This window comes from Grammomys surdaster, unplaced genomic scaffold, assembly GCF_004785775.1.
Source record: "Grammomys surdaster isolate TR1022 unplaced genomic scaffold, NIH_TR_1.0 125861, whole genome shotgun sequence".
Lineage (NCBI taxonomy): Eukaryota > Metazoa > Chordata > Mammalia > Rodentia > Muridae > Grammomys > Grammomys surdaster.
Genome location: NW_021620687.1, coordinates 3,546,315 through 3,564,964, shown reverse-complemented (window position 1 = coordinate 3,564,964; position 18,650 = coordinate 3,546,315). Strand labels below are relative to the sequence as shown.

Below are 18,650 nucleotides of genomic sequence, written 5' to 3'. Positions count from 1 at the left end.
TCCTAAGCTAGCTACTGTTCTCTGTTTAAGGTTGGCCTCCTGAGCTTTCCCTTGTCCATGTTAGCATGGCTGTTGGTATCATCCAGTTCAGCTCATGGTTAGGTAATCAATCGTGTTGGTGAGACTTTTGGGCTGTAGCTTCTGATACTCCTAGGAGACACAATCTCACAGCAAACTGCCTGTTCTTCTGGCTCCTAGAATCCTTCTGTTCCTTTCCCAAAACGGTCCCTGAGCTTTAGGTGTACAGGTGTATCTTTGGGGAGCGGAGGATAAAGATAGAGTTCTGTGTCTCCTATGACTTTACATTTTAGATTTCCTGGAATATTCATATCTCAAATGCCAGGAAACATCTCATTTTTGATTTGGGAAACATTTACGCATTGAATCTTTTTAACCTAGCAATTAAAGCACTGACCAGATAACTTGCTGATGGTACCTTTCTTCTTAGGGTTTGTGAACATTTGTACTTCTCTAGCTTGCGTATACCTGGTTTCTATTGGCTTGTGTAGATTTTCTTACCCTTATCCTCCCAGCAGCAGTGCATCTTGTATGCCTTGAGTAGTGAGAGCTGGTTCTTAGTACCAGGTTGAAAACCAATGAATGATGGGTCTCCAATTGTGAGATTTGTGTGTGTGTCAACTGTAAGTCTCTGTTTTTAAAATAGGAAGACTGGCTTCCTATTCCTAGAGTTTGATTAGGCATAAGAATGTTTCTCTTTATACTGCCAAAACGTGATAGATACCTATGGCTTTTAAGAGCAGAGTATTTGTCTTAGTTTGGGTTTATTTCTATGTTGAGACACCATGACCAATACAAATCTTATAAAGGAAACAACATTTGATTGGGGCTGGCTTACAGTTTCAGAGATTCAATCCATTACCATCATGGCAGGAAGCATGGCAGCATGCAGGCAGACATGGTACTGGAGAAAAAGCTAAGAGTTCTATGTCTTGGTCCAAAGGCAGCCAGGAGAAGACTGTGTCCCTAAGGGGGTAGAGCTTGAGCACTAGGGACCCTCAAAGCCTACCCCCACAGTCGTGCATTTCCTCCAACAAGGCCATGCTGCCTAATAGTAGCACTTCCCATGGGCCGAGCATATTCAAAACACCCCAGTGTTAGTGTTTTATTTTGAGTGATTTGGGCATTTGTGTTTTCATTTGTTTGTACAGTTGAGTTTATTGTTTTTATTCTAGGACTATGGAAGAGAATTTCTAAAGATATGATTACAAAAAATGGCTAGAATCTTTAAAGGCAGCTACAAGGGTTTGGGCTTGTTGGATTTAATTAATATATATGTAAGAAAAAAAATTATCTCCTTTTTTTTTTTACACTTGTTCTTAGCTAAAAGGCCAAGAAGCAATAAAGGAGAATATATAGGGTAGGTGTGGGCTTATTTTTGAGACAGGGTCTCTCTCTGTACTTCTGGTTATCCTGGAACTCACTCTGTAGACCAGGCTGGCCTGAACTCAGATCCTCCTGCCTCTGCCTCCCAAGTGCTGGGATTAAAGGTATCCATAGAATCACCCACTAGACAGTTTGATTTAAGCCATTCTGCAAAGTGTGCATATCTTAAAGTATTACATAATACATAGTGAGTAGTATACTATACCATCTATGATTATTAACTTTTCTTTTTTCTAATAGGGAACTATTGTATAGAGTCAGGTGTAGCCCAGTTTTGTGTGTTAGCATCATACATGTTTGAATGTGGATTCGTGTGAATTTGAAAACCCCAAATGATCATAGAATCATGTTGTCTGACTGCCCTCATAGATTGGAAGTGGATAGAGCAGGCAGCATTTAAGTGGCTTACTAGAGTGACAGAAAAGCTTGGTAAACCCTTAGCATCATGGAGTATTTCTGTGAGAACAGGTCTCACCCAGTACCGCATCTCAGCGTTTCTTCCCTTTCCCTGTCTTAGTCCACTCTGTGATGCTTTAGCAGTACTTGAGAGACTAGGAACTAGGGATATAGAATTGGTAGAGTGCTCGTTTAATATGCTCAAGGCCCTGGAGTTGATGCCTAGCAACCACCAGAAGCACCACTCCAAGAAAAAAAGGAGAGCCTAGTTAACTTATAAGGGACAGAATTTTATTTCTAATGGTTCTGAAGGTTGGAAAATCCAGAATAAAAGGCTGTCATTTGTCAAGAGCCATCATGACGTAGAGGAACAGGATTTGAGGGAGGAAGGAGATGAGAGTGAGAGAAGCCACACTTGTCCTTTCATACGATACCCATGCCCTCGAAGTCCATGCATGATGGAGCCACCATGTTCTAATTACCGCTCATTGGGTCTCACTGTTTAACACTGTTGTCTTGGGGATGACTTACTTTTTAGAGTACACATTTAAGACATAGCCTTTCTTTCTGTCTTTCTTTGGGTAAACCGTCATCTACTGAACATCTCTTTTGTACCAGGCTCTGTGGGTATGTGCCTCATGAGTCAGCTATTTCTACCTCCCCAGAAGTAATGTTCCTATGGAGAATTGTATCAGAAATAAAGGTATTGAAATAAGTAGGGGCAGTGAGTGATATAAAGTCAAAGAAGGAAAGGTAACAAGTGATAAGTCTGGCTTCTCTGACGAGGTGCATGTTGAGCCTGGTTCATGGTTATTGGAAAATTCGTCATGAGTAGTTTGGAGAAGAGTGTGTCGAACTGAAGGAATAAGTGCAAGGCTTTGAGATGAGATAAGGTCATGCTTGACTTGTCTCACGGACAGCCAGAGGCAAGAGTGCCTGTGCAGGGGGAGTGACAGAAAGATGGGTATGAAGAAGACAGGAGAGGAAGCCGTGGCTTTATTAAAAGAGGGCCCCTTAGGGTTTTGTAGGACTTTGGATCTTATGCTGAGCATGATGGGAAGCTTTGGGATAGCTGAGAGTAGAGAAAGACCATGGGCTAGATTTATATTCTAGGAGAGTTCTTCTGGCTGTTGTGTCAAAAATAGATGTTGGAGACCAGGGCAGAAGGGAGATCAAGTGCACAGACCAGAGTTGTAGTAAAAAGTGGCCTGGTCACAGGTACGTAACTTCTTAGAAGCAAGGATTCATGTGGTTAAGCCTTCACCCTGCAGCTAACTATGGCGCTCGATGCTTATCAGGTACTCAGTAGCCTGTGTTGAGAGATAAGCAAATAGGGATTGTCCATCTCTTCCTATAAGATACACTCGACTGTCACTGATTTTCAAAGAGGTCTTCATGGTGATTTTTTTTTCCCCTCTCTCCACTCTTACTTTTTTTGAGACAGGGTCACATTTTGTTGCTTAAATTGGTCCGAATTCATGATTTGGCTACCTTAGCCTCTCAAGTGACATGGCAGGCATATGCCAACACACCCAGCTTACAGTGTTGTGCTCTTAACACTGATCAAACATGTACTTCTATAGAACTTCTTAACTTGGGCCAGCCTGCTTCTCTTGTTTATGGGGTCAGCCCACAGCAGCTCATAGTCAGCAAGCAAGGCTAAAACTAACCTAAAGAGACAATGACTTAGATAACCAGAGAGGGAAAATTCCTGCATCACACACTCAAATTATAAAGACCTTCTGTTTAAGTGGTAGTTACAGCTACTGTATAAGAAGTACTAATGCCTTTTCCATTTTATACACTGTCTTGGAGCTACTTCTTAATAATCACACAGCCAGCAAGTATTACTCTCAAAACCAGTTATTACATCTCCAGAGCCTTTATTCTCTGAACCATGATTATTGATTTATTTTCCAAACAGTCGTCTGTTGAATATATCATGTAATATACAACATAATAGGAATACTGACATAAGCAAGACCCCATGCTGACCCTGTAGGAAAAATCAGATAAAGAAAATCAAAGATTTTAATAATATATGGTAAATGCTATAATAGAACTAAAACAATATCATTGGTTTTATATATACTATTATTAAGCTATAAACTAAAATACAGGTTTAAGATGTGAAGTGGTAAGGGTCAGTGTTTCAGATTTAGGACTTTAGATGTTGGAATATTTGAACACACACACACACATGCACACATATGGAAATACCTTGAGATTGAAACCCACATTTAAGACTCATTTCTGTCCCCCACCCCATGCGTAGCCTAAATAAAGATTACTTTACATAGAATTTTTAGTGTGCTTGCATTTTGGCTGCATCCTATTACTTAAGGATAGATGCTCGATTTTCTGCTGTGGTTTCATGTTGGTGCCCAAAAAGGGTTGGATTTAAAAGAAACATTTGATTTTAGACTGTTGAATTAGGAATGGTCAACCTCTAGGCAGTGGTTGTGCATGTCTTTGAGCCCAGCACTCTGGAGGCAGAAGCGGGTGAATCTCTGAATTCAAGACCATCCTGTTCTATAGATTTCCAAGACAGCCATGGCCACACAGAGAAACTCTATCTCAGAAAGCAAAATCCAAAAAGTCAATGTGCAAATATTTCCCTAACGCTAGCTCCCTGAGCCTGTATTAGTTCTGCATCGACCTATTTTAGACAGTGGACTTGAACTCAAGTGACCCGTCAAGGCCATACACTTAGTTCTTAGTAACAATGACCATGAAGACCTGTTAGTATCTTCAGAAGACTGGAGAAGCCTTTTGAAGTTTTGGAGTCCCAACTTTCCAGATGTCCTGTCTATCTACGCATAGGGGTGACGTTTCCTTTAGGCTTGCTTAGGTAGGTGTTAGTTCTGCCCCACACTGGAAGTAGGCTTGATGGTGTTAAAGGAGTGTGTGGGGTGATAGGATTTGGTCCCAAGAATTGCCAAAGCTTTCAGCATTCTTCAGTTTAATCAGACACCACATTGGAGCATAGGTTGTGATAAGGTTAGAAATAAAAACACTGCCAGAGAGAGAGAGAGAGACAGAGAGAGAGACAGAGACAGAGAGAGACAGAGAGAGAGAGACAGAGACAGAGAGAGACAGAAAGAGAGACAGAGAGAGACAGACAGACAGACAGACAGACAGAGAAACTGCCAAGGACTTGGACTCAAGGATAAATTATTCTTCCTTGTGAGCTTTTCTTGCTTAAGTAACTTATTTCTTCTTTTTGAAATATGTGTTTGAACAAGTGAGAAAGTGCACCTGTCAAAAGATTAACCAGCTGAGAACCATTGTCAGCATTAATTTTCCTTCAATAAATGACTCTCTGAAGCTATTTAGCCGTCTGTAATGTAGGTACAGAGCTACTGAACCCATGATGGATAGCGCTCGATTTGTTTGTAAGCTTTGACTTAAATTGTCTACTTAATTTCTGCAGGTCAGATCAACAGGATTAGGAGACAGGGTGGTTATGTGGTTTGAATAAGAACGGGTAATGAATTGAGCAAAATCATTCTGAAACATAAATGGTTCTCCATCTTGGTGAAGTAAATTAGAAACTAGCAAAATGACAGTCACTCAAATGTCGTTATCAAAATGTTAAAATAATTAGGTTTTTGTACATAATCCTTTCCAAAGTGTATCTATTACTGTTATGAAATGAGGTAATTCAACTTCCTGTGAGCATCGGAGGCTTCCTCATGTAAGGATTGTGAGATTGTTTGGCTTACATCACACTGACTTTCGCTCTTAGTGATGGGTAGAAGTAATATGAACCAGGAAAGAGAAAGTACTTGATTTGCCAATAGCAAAGTATTGACAATTTAATTTTAATGTTTAAAAACTGTATTTCATGAAGTAAGTTAAACTGAAAAGCTGGTCCTCACTCGTCGCTGTCTGTTCTAATGGCCGGGTCTAATCGTGGTACAGCTTCGGTTTTCTGTTTCTAGTTGTAAGCAAGCCACAAAATAATCAAAAACACAGAAGCTGCGCTGATGTAGCTTATCCATACACTTACTTTTTTTGAACAATAAAATCTAACTTAAAAATTATGAACAAAGACATCTCAATATTAAACAAATTAACTTTTAAACTGTATTTCATACTTAGTTAAAAAGTTGTGGCCCTTCTCCCTCTATGAAGAAAGACAAACCTAAATTAAGAAGTTGTTTCACTGATGAGAGGTACTGGAAAATGTATGTGAGAGTAATCTAGATAAGCAACCACGTCTCCCTTCGAAAAGAGCCTTGCTACTCGGATGCCTGCTTGTGGCCCAAGAGTCAGTCTCTAGATCTTGTCAGGAGGTGACGTGTGCAGAAGGAGCTTGTGAGCCACGTTCCTCAAACGCTGTCGTGAGAGCAGGCTCCTCGGCATGCTGTGCTGCTAGCTGGGGCCCCAGGAAACTAAGTGTGTATGGATGGCTTGGGGTTTATGATTAACCTCCATGAAACTTGGTTACTGGAACATTCCTACGGAGATTTGTAGAATCATACACATGCCTGGCAGAAATACATTTTTGAGGCAAGGGATTTAAGTTTGGCTTTTAGGTTTGTCCTTAATTTTGATATATTACTTGAGCAGTTTTGCTTCAATCTCTTTTCCCCAAATGACCCAGGTGTAGGAGCTGCTCGGTCTGGAAACCTTACATTTATGGTGGGAGGAGTTGAAGATGAATTCGCTGCTGCCCAAGAGTTGCTGGGGTGCATGGGCTCCAATGTGGTGTACTGTGGAGCTGTTGGGACTGGGCAGGTAATGTCACCATACAGATAACACGAGTCCATGTAAAATGTCCTGTCTTCTGACCCCGTGCCTGCTCCTCAGCACTTGCTTCTTGCTGAGGAGCCTGTGCTTGGATTCTACCTTACACTGGGATAAGTTGTTTCCTCATCATTGTTCTTAGGTCTGGGCAAATATCAACACAGTGAAAAGAAGTAACCGGTGCACTTTAATCTTTTTGAATAACAAATCATTTCCTTTAAAACTATGAGATGGCTTTCAGTACTGAACTCTAAATAGAACTAAGTGCCTAATGCATGCGCACATTCCATTCTTCCTGGTAATGCTTTTGCCCAGTTACTAGGCTGGAGACTTTCATATTAGGTGTCTTTATTAGGCTGAATTTACCATTCTCAAAGTTGCATGAGTTTTACTTCAGCAGTCCCACTGTTGGTTGTCTCAATCATTCCACAGGTTACCTGGGTCTAATCTTCTGTTATCTTATACCTAGTTTGCTGATCAGAAGGCCAGTAGATTCCTGTTTTCTACTGTGTCCAATTTGAACTTTTCTCCCCCGCCTGACAGTCTTCACTATCAAATTTTGCTCACATTCCCTGGAGCACAGACGAGTAATGCTCTCATGCCCCAGGCTCGGTCCATGCTTCCCTGTATCTAACCCTCTTACACAGTTACCGTTTATCCTGATGTCCATCTTTTTTCTTGCCTATTTACATTGTGTCCTAACCTTCCGAGAGATGATTTCTGGTTCCCCTTCCTCAGTGCCTCCCTGGTTTTAGTGATGAGATGACTAGTACTGAACTCTGAGATTGACTCGGTTCTTCCTGCCCTACTCCTAACACAGGCTCGCACTCACTCCATTCTCTCTGAACCCTACTGTCTGCTCTACCACATACTTTACTGTTGATTGCTCATTTGCTCATCTGTTCCCTTTCATACAGCATATCGTTCCCACATCCAAATTAGAATGTAAATCCATTCCTTAGTGAGCAGTGCTATATGGATCGTTCATCCACAGCCACAGTAGTCATGTCATTTGTTACCAAGTGGAAGAGACTCTAGGTTCTGCGGAGGACAGTGTGTTAGGCTCAGAGGGAAATATACCGAACCACATTCCCTTACCTCCTGAAGAGAATCCACAGCTGAATGTTGGTTGGCACGTTGGTTGGTTGGCTGGTTGGTTGGTTGGTTTAAGAGAGAACCCTGTAGAATCAGGTAAAGAAAACTTTTTTCGAAGTTGTAACTTGAAAATAAAGATCTTTACTAATGCTCTCTGTTTTCAGTCTGCAAAGATCTGCAACAACTTGCTGTTGGCTATAAGTATGATTGGAACCGCTGAAGCTATGAACCTCGGAATCAGGTTTGTTGAAGAGAGCGTTTTCATAGACTAACAATTTTCATTGTCTTCCCTATTTGATTTTTTTATGTTAAAAGGGTGATGTTCATGAGAGTAAATGAGTTGGTTCAGGAGCATCTTGAAAGTGCTTCATTACTGAATTTTGATAGACTTTGCTTATTGGACAAGCAATAGGACCCTAGAGAATATCAACACTCTTTGTCACAGCCATAAAATGTATTACACTGTGCACTGAAGTTATATTATGCTTTTTATATGGAAGCCCCATATCTTCTATTATACTGAAATGGAAAAACTCTAAAATTCAAACATATTTTGGCAATGTTAGGACAGATTTGAATGAAACATGCTTCAAATGTGTTATGGATTCAAGTGCTATGTTACCATGTAACTAGTGCCTGTTTTAAACGTATTTCTCAGAATCTGTACTAGCAAGGTTCTTGGTTGTCTGTTGTCAGAACAACCAGGCTTCCATTCCATGTATATAACTTTTGTTTTAACTTGCTTGGCTATTCTAGATTAGGATATATCTTTTAAAAATACAATGTTCATTCATTGTTTACTCAAAGTGAGTCCAAAATTCTGTTTTTCTTTTCAGTGATCATTCTCTAAAATGCTTAAGGTTAATGCCTTAATTTTAGCCTTTAATCCTTTGGATTGGTAATGTACATATGATTAATCACCTAATTAGTATTTTTAATGTTCTACATTTCATGTATATAATAAATACATATTTCTTATTTTAGAGAACTGCTCAGTGTGTGCAAGTTGCTTTATTCATAGCTTTTTTTTTTTTCATATCCCTGGCTGCTTATCAGATACAGCACAAAGTAGAAGAGTGGCTTGGACCACAGCCTTTGATAAAAGCAATAAAAAGAGCCAAAGCGCTTGAGATATTTTTTAAAACATGGTAATGGATTCACATTTCCTCTTAATTACCATATCAAGATGCTGTTGTTTTATTGACTTGCCCGTCTCAGATGTTAAACTATCCTGACCTATTAAGTTGTCGTGTTGTAATTGAGATAAAAGAGGAATTTGCTTTGCATCAGTGCTAATTGGTTTATCAATATCCCATACCATTTACATTTTAGAACCAAATGTCTATAGGATGGTGAGGCGTGTCTGTACAAAGCCTTAGTAAAACTGTTGTGCATGGGAGCCCTTCAGACCTCATATTTGTGCTGCAGTCAGTTTCAGACTATGGGTAGTTGTCATAATGAAAACCTTATGTATTTTCACATCGTTCTCTAGACCAGCTTCACGAAAGAGGAAAACAAAACTCACGTTGCGTATAAAGTTAATTGTTGCTTACAACAGAATTGATATTCATCTAAATTAATCTGTATGTTTTTATTCTTATTTCTCTGGAATAAGGGACTAGACTATGAAAGTAAGAGCCTGTATGAATGTAGTTTCACACCTAGATTTATGGCATGCCCCGTCCTCACTAATTTGTTCTTTACTCCTCACCCAACCCAGCACTGGCACAGTCCTATGTAGGCACAATCATGTGTCTTCCGATAGTTCTTGAAGAATTTTCCTGTCAAACCTCTGATGCAATAATTATTTCCTCTTCTAAAACAAAGCTTTGGGTTAGATGTGGTTAGATGTACACACCTTTAATCCCAGACCTTGGGAGGCAGAGGTAGGCAGACTTCTCTATGTGTTTGAGGCCAACCTGGTCTATACAGTGAGTTTCAGACAAATAGATAAAATGAGGCTTTGAGGCTAGGAAGATGGCTTAACAGGAAAGAGTAGAAGCATGTGCTGCCAGGCCTGAAAACCTAAGTCTGATCCCTGGGATCCAGATGGTGGCTAGCACTGATTCCCACAAGATGTCCTCTGATCACACACTTGCCATGGCGCGTGTACACACATGTGCACATGAGTGCTTGTAGAAATTTACCAGATGCCAGCTAATAAAGGACAATAGGAATATCAACTGAACAAAGTGTGTAATGAGCTAAAAGTCATTGGTTCTCAGAAGAATATTAAAAGTGGCATAAAATCCACATGAGGACATTGATAGCAGTAAATAGTTTATCTTATTTTGGCCATGATCCAGTATGGAAAAAACAGTATTGAAAATAGAAAGTTTTTCTGTGTTTCCATAGTATAATAGAACCTAGCACTCTAGGCTCTGAAAAATATGAAAATTTTAAATTTTTAGTTTTTCTAAAACTCTAAGTACACACACACACACATATACATATAATATGTATAATATATATATGATGCAGTATATGGAGAGAAGAGAAAACTACAAGTATAAATAAAACGTGCATTATAAAGTTTGAAAGCCAGGCAGAGCTTGCTTGTTTCCCTTGGCTGTTAGGATGATATACACCTTTTAATGTCTCACGTGGAACGAAGCTGTTCTCATCACTCGCGGTTTCCCACATAGCCTCACAGGAGTCTTGATGCTCTGAAACCTGTGTGTGTTTGCTGCTGTCCTTCCGTCATGGTTTACAGACATGGTTTAAAATGACAGGATTGTTCTCTAATAGAATGGAGAGAGTGCCCACGATTTATCGAGCTTTGCAAGGTGAAAGAGAAAATTGGCATCAGCAAGCATAAATTCCCACATAGTAAATTCCCACCGAGCAGTCCAGCATGAAGTGGTTCAGAAGCATTTATATTCTGGTCGCCCACAAGTGGAATTTTCTAGAGGATTAATGTCAACATTTACAAATTGAGTCGCCTGTTCCAGTGAAGTGATCATTTCTGATTAATTTCATTCTCATAAGCAATTTTTTTTGTTTCTAGAATATGGTTTCTCTTTAATAGAAGGATAAAATAGTTTAAAATTTGTATTGACCCTTTCTCTTTTACAGTGAGCCTTTATGGATGTTAGTGAAATTTTTAAAATGTTGTAAAAAAAAGTGCAAAAAATATTGGTACATAATATACTTCGAGATTTCTTTTTATTAGATCTTTTTCCTTTCTAATTGGATTCCTAGTTAGGACTCTGAAGTAGTTTTATAGCCTTGAAAGCACCTGCTTGCATGAGCGAGGATGTGTGTCCGTGATCACATACAAACAACATTGTCAGTATGTGTTTTGTTTCATTTTTAATTTCACTCCATTGGGAGTTGATTCTTAAGAAACGCTGGTGATATAACAAGTGGGTCACATGGTCAGTGGAGCCCAGGCCCCTCCTGAGCTGCCATGTTGTCTTACACCAAAGGTGACTGCCAACACTGCTGCTTCTGTCCGACAGTTGAAAGACTTGACGAAGAGTGTTCTCGGAGAGTTCACCGTTGCCTCTTCCTGGTTAATGGACCTAGAAGTTAAAGCTCATTCGTTTGTTTGTTTGTTTGTTTGTTTGTCTTTCAGAACAGGGTTTCTCAAAGACCAGGCTGACTCAGAGCTCGCTTGCCTCTGCCTCCCCAGCACTAAGATCAAGAGTGTGCACTACCAACCCCTGGCAGAACTCTAAGTTTTATATCTTAGACAACAGAACAATTACAGGATGTTGATAATCAAAATGATGATAGGCTTTCTTAATTGATAAAATGCCACACATTTGCTGACTGCCATGTCACACCCACAGTTACACAGTGAGTCTCAGGCTGGTGAGATCTGTCTGACTTGCATCCCGCTGTGCTCGGCTATCTACCCCTCTCATTTATAAAGTGATAATAGTATCAGCCTCCACGAGGTTGTTGTGATGGTTGAGTTCATTCTTGCTGCTTTTTAAAAGTAGTTCCTGGCATATAGTACATAATAATATCTGAGGCTGTGGTTATGTGGTGAGGATTTGGATTGACTTTACTTGGATAGTTTTACCTAATAACCTATCTCACTAGCTGACCATGCATGTGTGTGTGTGTGTGTGTGTGTGTGTGTGTGTGTGTCTGTGTGTGTGTGTGTCTGTCTGTGTCTGTGTGTGTGTGTGTGTCAGTTACTGCCTGTTTTATGCATGGCCAACTCTTAAGAACATAGATGAAGGAAGAGGAGAGGGGGCAGGGGGTGGGGAAGAGGCTAGGGTGTGGCACCTCTACTGTGCTAGTGTGGTCCCTGGGTGTGGATCTCCCCTTACCTGCCCGTGCTCAGCTTCTTTGTTGTCTCATTGGTTCCTGCCTGGAACTGACACTGTCTCAGCAAGCATGAGTGACTGATAAAAATGGACATAGTTTTAGATGTTTTCTTTCCAGGTCTGTTATACCAACACCTAGTTGTTCTTACCAGACACCTGTGCAGATACGTAAAAAGTAGAGAGTGAACAAACTTCTGTCCCCTAAAATTTTGGTTATGGTGAAGGCAAAGGGTTTTTGTGCTTTTCATTTTTTTTTAACAATTTGTGATGCACCATTTTTCACTTCTCCCAAAAGTTCATTTAATGTTCTTGTGTTTTAGAGGTGAGTGGATTTGACATAGTGACGTTTATTTGAGTTGCATTATATATGCAGTCAGAGCAATGAATTCATTCTGTTTGTATCAGAGAACATCTCAGCAATTGTAAAGCCCCGAGCATGCATGCACACACTCTCGAACCACGTCCAGTGGCAAGTTATTATGGGGACTGACAGACTGTCATCCTTTTGATGGCTTGAGCTGTATATCTCCTGAGCAGCAATGGGGCTCTTATGCAGAAGTATCATATGTTCCCAGCCAATTTACAGGGAAGCAGCAATAACATTTTATCATGGTTGAGAGCCCAGTAGCTGCTTCCTATTAAACTTGCCCTTTCAGATACCTGTCTTGGATTAATTTGTTGATTTCAAATGGAAACTCAGTCTTCTCCAGTGAAGCATGACGTTCTAGGGTAGACTCTCTGAATGACAATTACTGTGTATTCTAGCTGGTTTCAGACCATTACAAGCCTTGGGCACAGAGGAAGGCAGAGGACTTCAGTAACTGATTTTAATATCCTGTCTAATTCTAACTGTCAGTTCTGTATGTGCCAGCCGAAGAAGCCTCAGAAGGAGGAAATGCAAAACACTCCTCACTTGCTCTTTTTAATGATACACTTTGCTGCAGAGGGGGGCAGGGAGGGAGCAGCAGGCTCCTGAAGGGAATCTGCACGGCAGGGAGCATTTTGGTTTGGAAAGTGAGCAGAGAAACAGCTACCACCTGACTTTATCTGTGTTCATGTGCCCTTCAGATGCCTCTAGTCAGTGACATGTTCAGCGAAGCAGGCCTCTGTGCGTCAGTGCCAGGGTCTTTTCTGGGTAGTTCTCCTCAGGGAGAGCAGACGGTGTTAGAAAGTTAGGGAAATAGGCTTAACTCACCATTCAGGCGAATGCTACAAGTGTGAGGCTCCTTTGCAGTCAAGATTCGTGAGAAGCACTAGCCATCAGAACCTGGAAGGTTCTTAAGAGAGGAATAAGGCTGCTGCTTTAAATGTGATGAAATCCTTGAATCTAAGATGGTAGGACGCTCCTAAATTGTTTGATGCCTTTGAAAATGTGTTCTTTATGGATGCATGTTTAAGGACAGTATCTCTCTCTTTTCCCAAGTCATGTGTCTCACTGTTGTACTGATAGCTTGCTTTTATTTACACTGAAAAACAAAGTGTTTGTTGCAACTATACACACAGCAAACTTGGATCTTTTTCTTCCCCTTTGGCTTTTTAAAAGTATCTGCCTAATATAGCTGAGATTGGCCTAGAACTATGTAGCCCAAGCTGGCCTAGAACTCCTAAGCTTCCTGCTTCTGCCTCCTACTTGCTAAGATTAGGCATACACTACGTACTCTGCCAAACTCAGATATTTTGAAAAGACCCAAATAGTTGGGCTTCTGTCTATTACTGGACAGGATGTGTGAGAGCCGGTTTAGATGGAATCTATATGTTTGATAGGCTGTTTAATAAAAGAGCCATCCTCATAACATGAGCCACCGTACAAACTCAGCTGTATAGCACGTTGTGTGCCATTTATTACTACCGCCTCAGAAGCCTGGCTGCATCCATTGTATTACACTGGTTCCATGCACATCTTGGCTGTCGCCTTTATTCCCTCCTTTAGCATAGGAAAAACACTTTGGTGTTTGGGTGTTCAGGTTTTGCAGCAAGTAGACTATACAGTAATAAATGCTGGGGTGTGGTTTGTTTAACATTTATTTAAGTGTTTCTTCTAATCTTTTTCCTAGAAGAGATTGATCTTAAGACAAAGTAGGAACCTTTTATGACAGTTGTTTTATAATAGCCCTTTGCATAAAAGAAACCAATAAATTGCTGAGTATAAGATTTTATTTGAAATGTGATTCAGTGATAGTTAATAAAACTGGGCTTCCCAAACTGTGTTAAGATCCTCAGGCTCATGCTGATGAGTGCTCTGCTCTGTTCCTAGGCTTGCCTTGAGCAGCCGTTTATGCCGTCAGCCCCGGGAGAGAACAAATGATGTTTCCGCTCGGGCAAGCTTTGTTTTATCAGGATCAGTAACCTTATCAGCAGGTGACCCAGAACTACAGCGCATGTCTCTGAATAGATAGCATATGTCACCACTCTGGGCAGACTTGCTTCATAAGCAAGATTATCTAATGAAGGCTTAATAAATAAGGAAGGCTGCGCAGGAAATACTGTCCTTTGTAATGATAACTTCTCCTAAGCAGATTTTACAGCTCACCGTTCATCTCTTGCATTTACTCTCATAAAAACTAAAGGAAAAACCATACATTCAAGTGCTTCCACCAGACTCCCGCGACTTTTCGGAGTTGTCGTATTTCTTTCTGAAATAGATCATTTGTATGTGAGAGTAGAATTTAGATTATCAGGTTGATTTAAAGTTCATAAGTGACAAAGCAGTAATATCTGAGAAACAACGGAACCCTTGACTGTGAGAAGCCATGTGCACTGCGATGAGGCTGTATGTTTTCTCCTCTAAAGTGGACAGTGCAGGTCTTCTCAGGGACGCCCGTGTTAGTCAGCAGCTCTTAGTACTACAGAATTGAAAATTGGATTCTTCACTTGGCTTTGATTTTATGGATTTGTTTGTTTGTTTGTTTGTGGGTTGTTGGGGTTTTTTGGTTCTTGTTTTGGTGTGTTGGTTTTTGGGGAGGGTGTGGCGAGGTTGAGAGAACTTATCTCTTTGTAGTCCTGGCTGTCCTGGCACTTACTGTGTAGACCACACTGGCCTTCAACTCAGAGGTCTGCCTGCCTCCAAAGAGCTGACATCAAAGGCGGGTACCTCCACTCCAGGCCTTTTAGATTTTTAAGGTAGGCACCTACTCTGTAGCCCAGGTTGGTCTGACACCTCTCTATCCCAAGCTGGTCTTAGACTTGTAGTGACTCTTCTGCTTCCCAGTTCTCTGTGGATTTTAGATTTATAGTGAAGGAGCAAAGAGGTGGAATCCCCTCACATGTTAATGAGTCACACTTGACCTGTACATTCTGACATTTAATATTTTTCTTTGACCTTTGACAGGTCAGGCCTTGACCCAAAACTATTGGCTAAAATCCTGAATATGAGCTCAGGACGATGCTGGTCCAGCGACACTTACAACCCTGTCCCTGGGGTTATGGCTGGAGTCCCCTCATCTAATAACTACCAAGGTGGATTTGGAACAACACTCATGGCTAAGGTATGGTAAATGCAGAGATTAGCTGCGAGGGAGAGAAGAAATGTGGAATAGTCTAATCTTTCCCCTCTCTCCTCTCTCTCTCTCTCTCTCTCTCTCTCTCTCTCTCTCTTTCTCTCTCTCTCTTACACACACACACACACACACTTCCGACAGAGCTTGCTCCTATAAGACAAAATTTTTACAACAGTGCATCAGTTTTCCACTAAAAAATTAGTGTAAATTTGTCTTTGATTTAAAAAAAAAAATCTTTACCTTGGTCATTTTATTTTTGGGTAAGGATATGCTGAGTTTTTCCTCTGAGGTTTGGGTTTATTTATAGAATAAGCTAATAAAATGTTTCTCTTCATCATAAACTTACATTAACTTACCAACTTCTTAGAATGGGAGCAGTGGGATTTCCAAGTTGTTAATGCTCTTTGTGTTAAGTATACCTGGGTTTAAATATGTCTGCCTGCTTAAGTGTGCAAAGGGCTTTGTGTGTAAATTAGTCATTTAAAAGGCAGCTCACTGCCCTCATGTCGTTTGCCATCTCGACTGTAGAACACACGTAGGCCGGCAGGTCTTTCCGTCTCCTAGAGCTCGCCACCAAGCTCCATTACAGATGTAGTGACACATTTACCCAGATGCTGCGTTCCCCGTGACATTTGTCCCCTCTACTTCCCAAGTCTCTCTTGAATTCCTTCAGATGCCTCCTTTTCCTCCTCCACTCCCATGGCAGCCAGGGCCTCCTTTCCCTACGCCACAAGACTTGCCCAGCTGATCCTCCTGTTGGCTCCCAGTGGCTTCCACATGGTAATGAGAGTAGGCTACAGTGTGTCACTTCTCCTGGTCCCTTCCCTAACAGCTCACAGGTACTTGTAGGTTAATGTCTATCTCTGCAGCCTGTCTAACAAGGCCTTGATAATGTGGCCTTGGCTTCCCTTCCCTTCCCTGCTCCTCTCTGCTGTCGCCATGCTGAGTTCGCTGTCCTTCCTCCCTTCCCCCTGCCTCTCCACTCACGCTTCCCTCCATCAGGATTACTCTTCCTTGCTGCTATCCCCCAACCCCAGTGCTTTTGCCTAACATATCATCTTTCTGCTCTGTGCTCAGTCATCTTTTTGACCGGAAGGCTTTACCCAGCACCATGGACCATGCCTCCTGGTCTCCCATCCTGGCATTGTTGCTCCCAGATTATACTAGCCCCTCCTGAGTGTCTCTCTTCAGTAGACTGAGTCTCTGCAGGCTGCAGCTGTCATATTTATCACGGTGTATATTGTGTAGAGTACTATTTGGGACTATCTCTATGTTTCTATACCAGTCATACAGATTTCCACAGATTTGAAAAACATTTCTCTTTTGTTTGGTTGATTGATTTTTATGAGATTTTTTTTTTGTTTTTTAATTTTTTGTTTTTGGTTTTGTGGCAGGGTTTCTCTGTATAGGCCTGGCTGTCCCAGCTGGCCTTGAACTCAGACATCCTTCTGCCTCTGTGTCTCAAATGCTGGGATTAAAGGCATGTGCCACCACACCTGGCTTGAAAAACATCTTTATGTAATTTTTCCTGCACAGTAATTCTATCTAAAAACAAAATAAAATAAACATGTCTCCTGGAGAAACAGGAGTGCGGACATTGAGAAATCAAGAATTCTGTTTATAGCACTGTTCCAGCTGTGTGAAGGTAAAAGTGCTTGCTATAGGGGTTGGGCATGCGGCTCAGTATGAGCCTGCAGCTCAGCAGGAACATGCTTGCACAGGCATGCAGTGAGCGTGTGGCTTAGTGGAGTGTGCTTGCCTACTGTTGTACAAAGTACTTGGTTTGATATTCAGCATCAAAGGACAGAAAACATACACACACACATGTATGTAAAAATCTTTTTTTTCCAGATTCTATTTTTCTTCCTCTACCCTCTTCTCCCTTTAGCCTAGACCAGTTCCAAAATGAGTCTTCCACAATTCTCAGTGTGCTTCCTTCTGCCTTTAACTTAGGATCTGGGATTGGCTCAAGACTCTGCTACCAGCACCAAGACCCCAATTCTCCTAGGAAGCGTAGCCCATCAGATATACAGGATGATGTGTTCAAAAGGCTACTCAAAGAAAGACTTCTCATCTGTGTTCCAGTATCTACGGGAGGAGGAGCCCTTCTGACTGTGCCCTGTGGACATGGACACTGTTAGGAACCAAACTCTGTCCTGAGCTTCCTTCTAGCTCACTCTAGAAGTAACGGGTTTAATCAAAGGTCGTCTGTCTGCTTTTGATTGTCTACATTACAGCAATCCCTGGGAATTTGTATCCACTTTAAATGCTGCTGCTTCCATCTGTTTAGCAAACACACCCAGTGGTTTCCACTAACTAGCCCAGTTGACCTTTTTAAAACCTTGAGCACCTTCAACAGAATTGAGCATTCTGATCAGGATATTTTATTTACTCCACTTTGCAAAGAAAACCAAATGTGTCAACAAGATGGAATCCATGGTAAAAAGGAAAGAAACCGGTTACAAAGACAAATTACAGGGAAATTTGTCCTGTTAACCACGTGCTATTATTCCTTCATTCTGGGTTACTGACTAACTGTCCAGGGGCTGAGGGGTAAGACAGCCTGTTGACACTTGTCTTCCTGTTTGGATTGTTACAGTATCTTAGTGTACCCGCCTGTTACAGCTTCCACACTCAGCCAGCTTGCTTCTGTATTTTTGCTTCCTGTATATTCTTACTACATATTTTTGACTCCAGAAAATTGACACCTTTAAGACTGTTTCAGAGCCAATGATATTTCCTTTAGATAATTATTACATTATTCTAACTATAGTCATATTATTTTGGATTTAAATAAATTTCTATCCTGATAACATTTTTTGGAGCTTTTTGTTTTGTCTCTCTTTAAGTTTGTTTGTTTGGGTTTTTTTTTTTTTTTACAAGCTAATGGGGGAAAGGTGAAAAGAACAAAGGAGGGGAGGTCAAAGGGCGCAGAGCTTAGAGCCAGCCATCATCAGGCCGGCAGCTTGCTCTTCTGAAGACTCGGTGGCTGTGCGCCTGAATGTTAGGTGGTAGGTAGGATTCACCATCAACTGTAACTTGCCTCAGTGGTGAGCACATTTCTCATTTCACAACCCTCCAGTGGTTTGCTGTAGAAGAGACAGGATGGACCTGGCAGGGAATTTGGAGTAGAAAGTTTACTCAGTGTCAAGATGGGAAAGACAAGATATATTTCTAAGATTGCAGATATAGTTGGAGTGGGAGAAAGAGGTGATCGGAGAGAAGA

At 41.1% G+C, this 18,650-nt stretch overlaps 1 protein-coding gene across 1 annotated transcript; it reads left to right on the top strand.

The window, feature by feature from the left end:
• The first annotated feature begins 3,077 nt into the window (after positions 1 to 3,077).
• On the top strand, positions 3,078 to 18,239 carry Hibadh (3-hydroxyisobutyrate dehydrogenase). Its single transcript, XM_028790096.1, has 5 exons — positions 3,078 to 3,098; positions 6,301 to 6,543; positions 7,812 to 7,888; positions 15,256 to 15,412; positions 17,378 to 18,239. The coding sequence occupies exons 1-5, from the start codon at positions 3,078 to 3,080 to the stop codon at positions 17,534 to 17,536; spliced, it is 657 nt and encodes a 218-aa protein (XP_028645929.1). The 3' UTR covers positions 17,537 to 18,239.
• Positions 18,240 to 18,650: the final 411 nt, after the last annotated feature.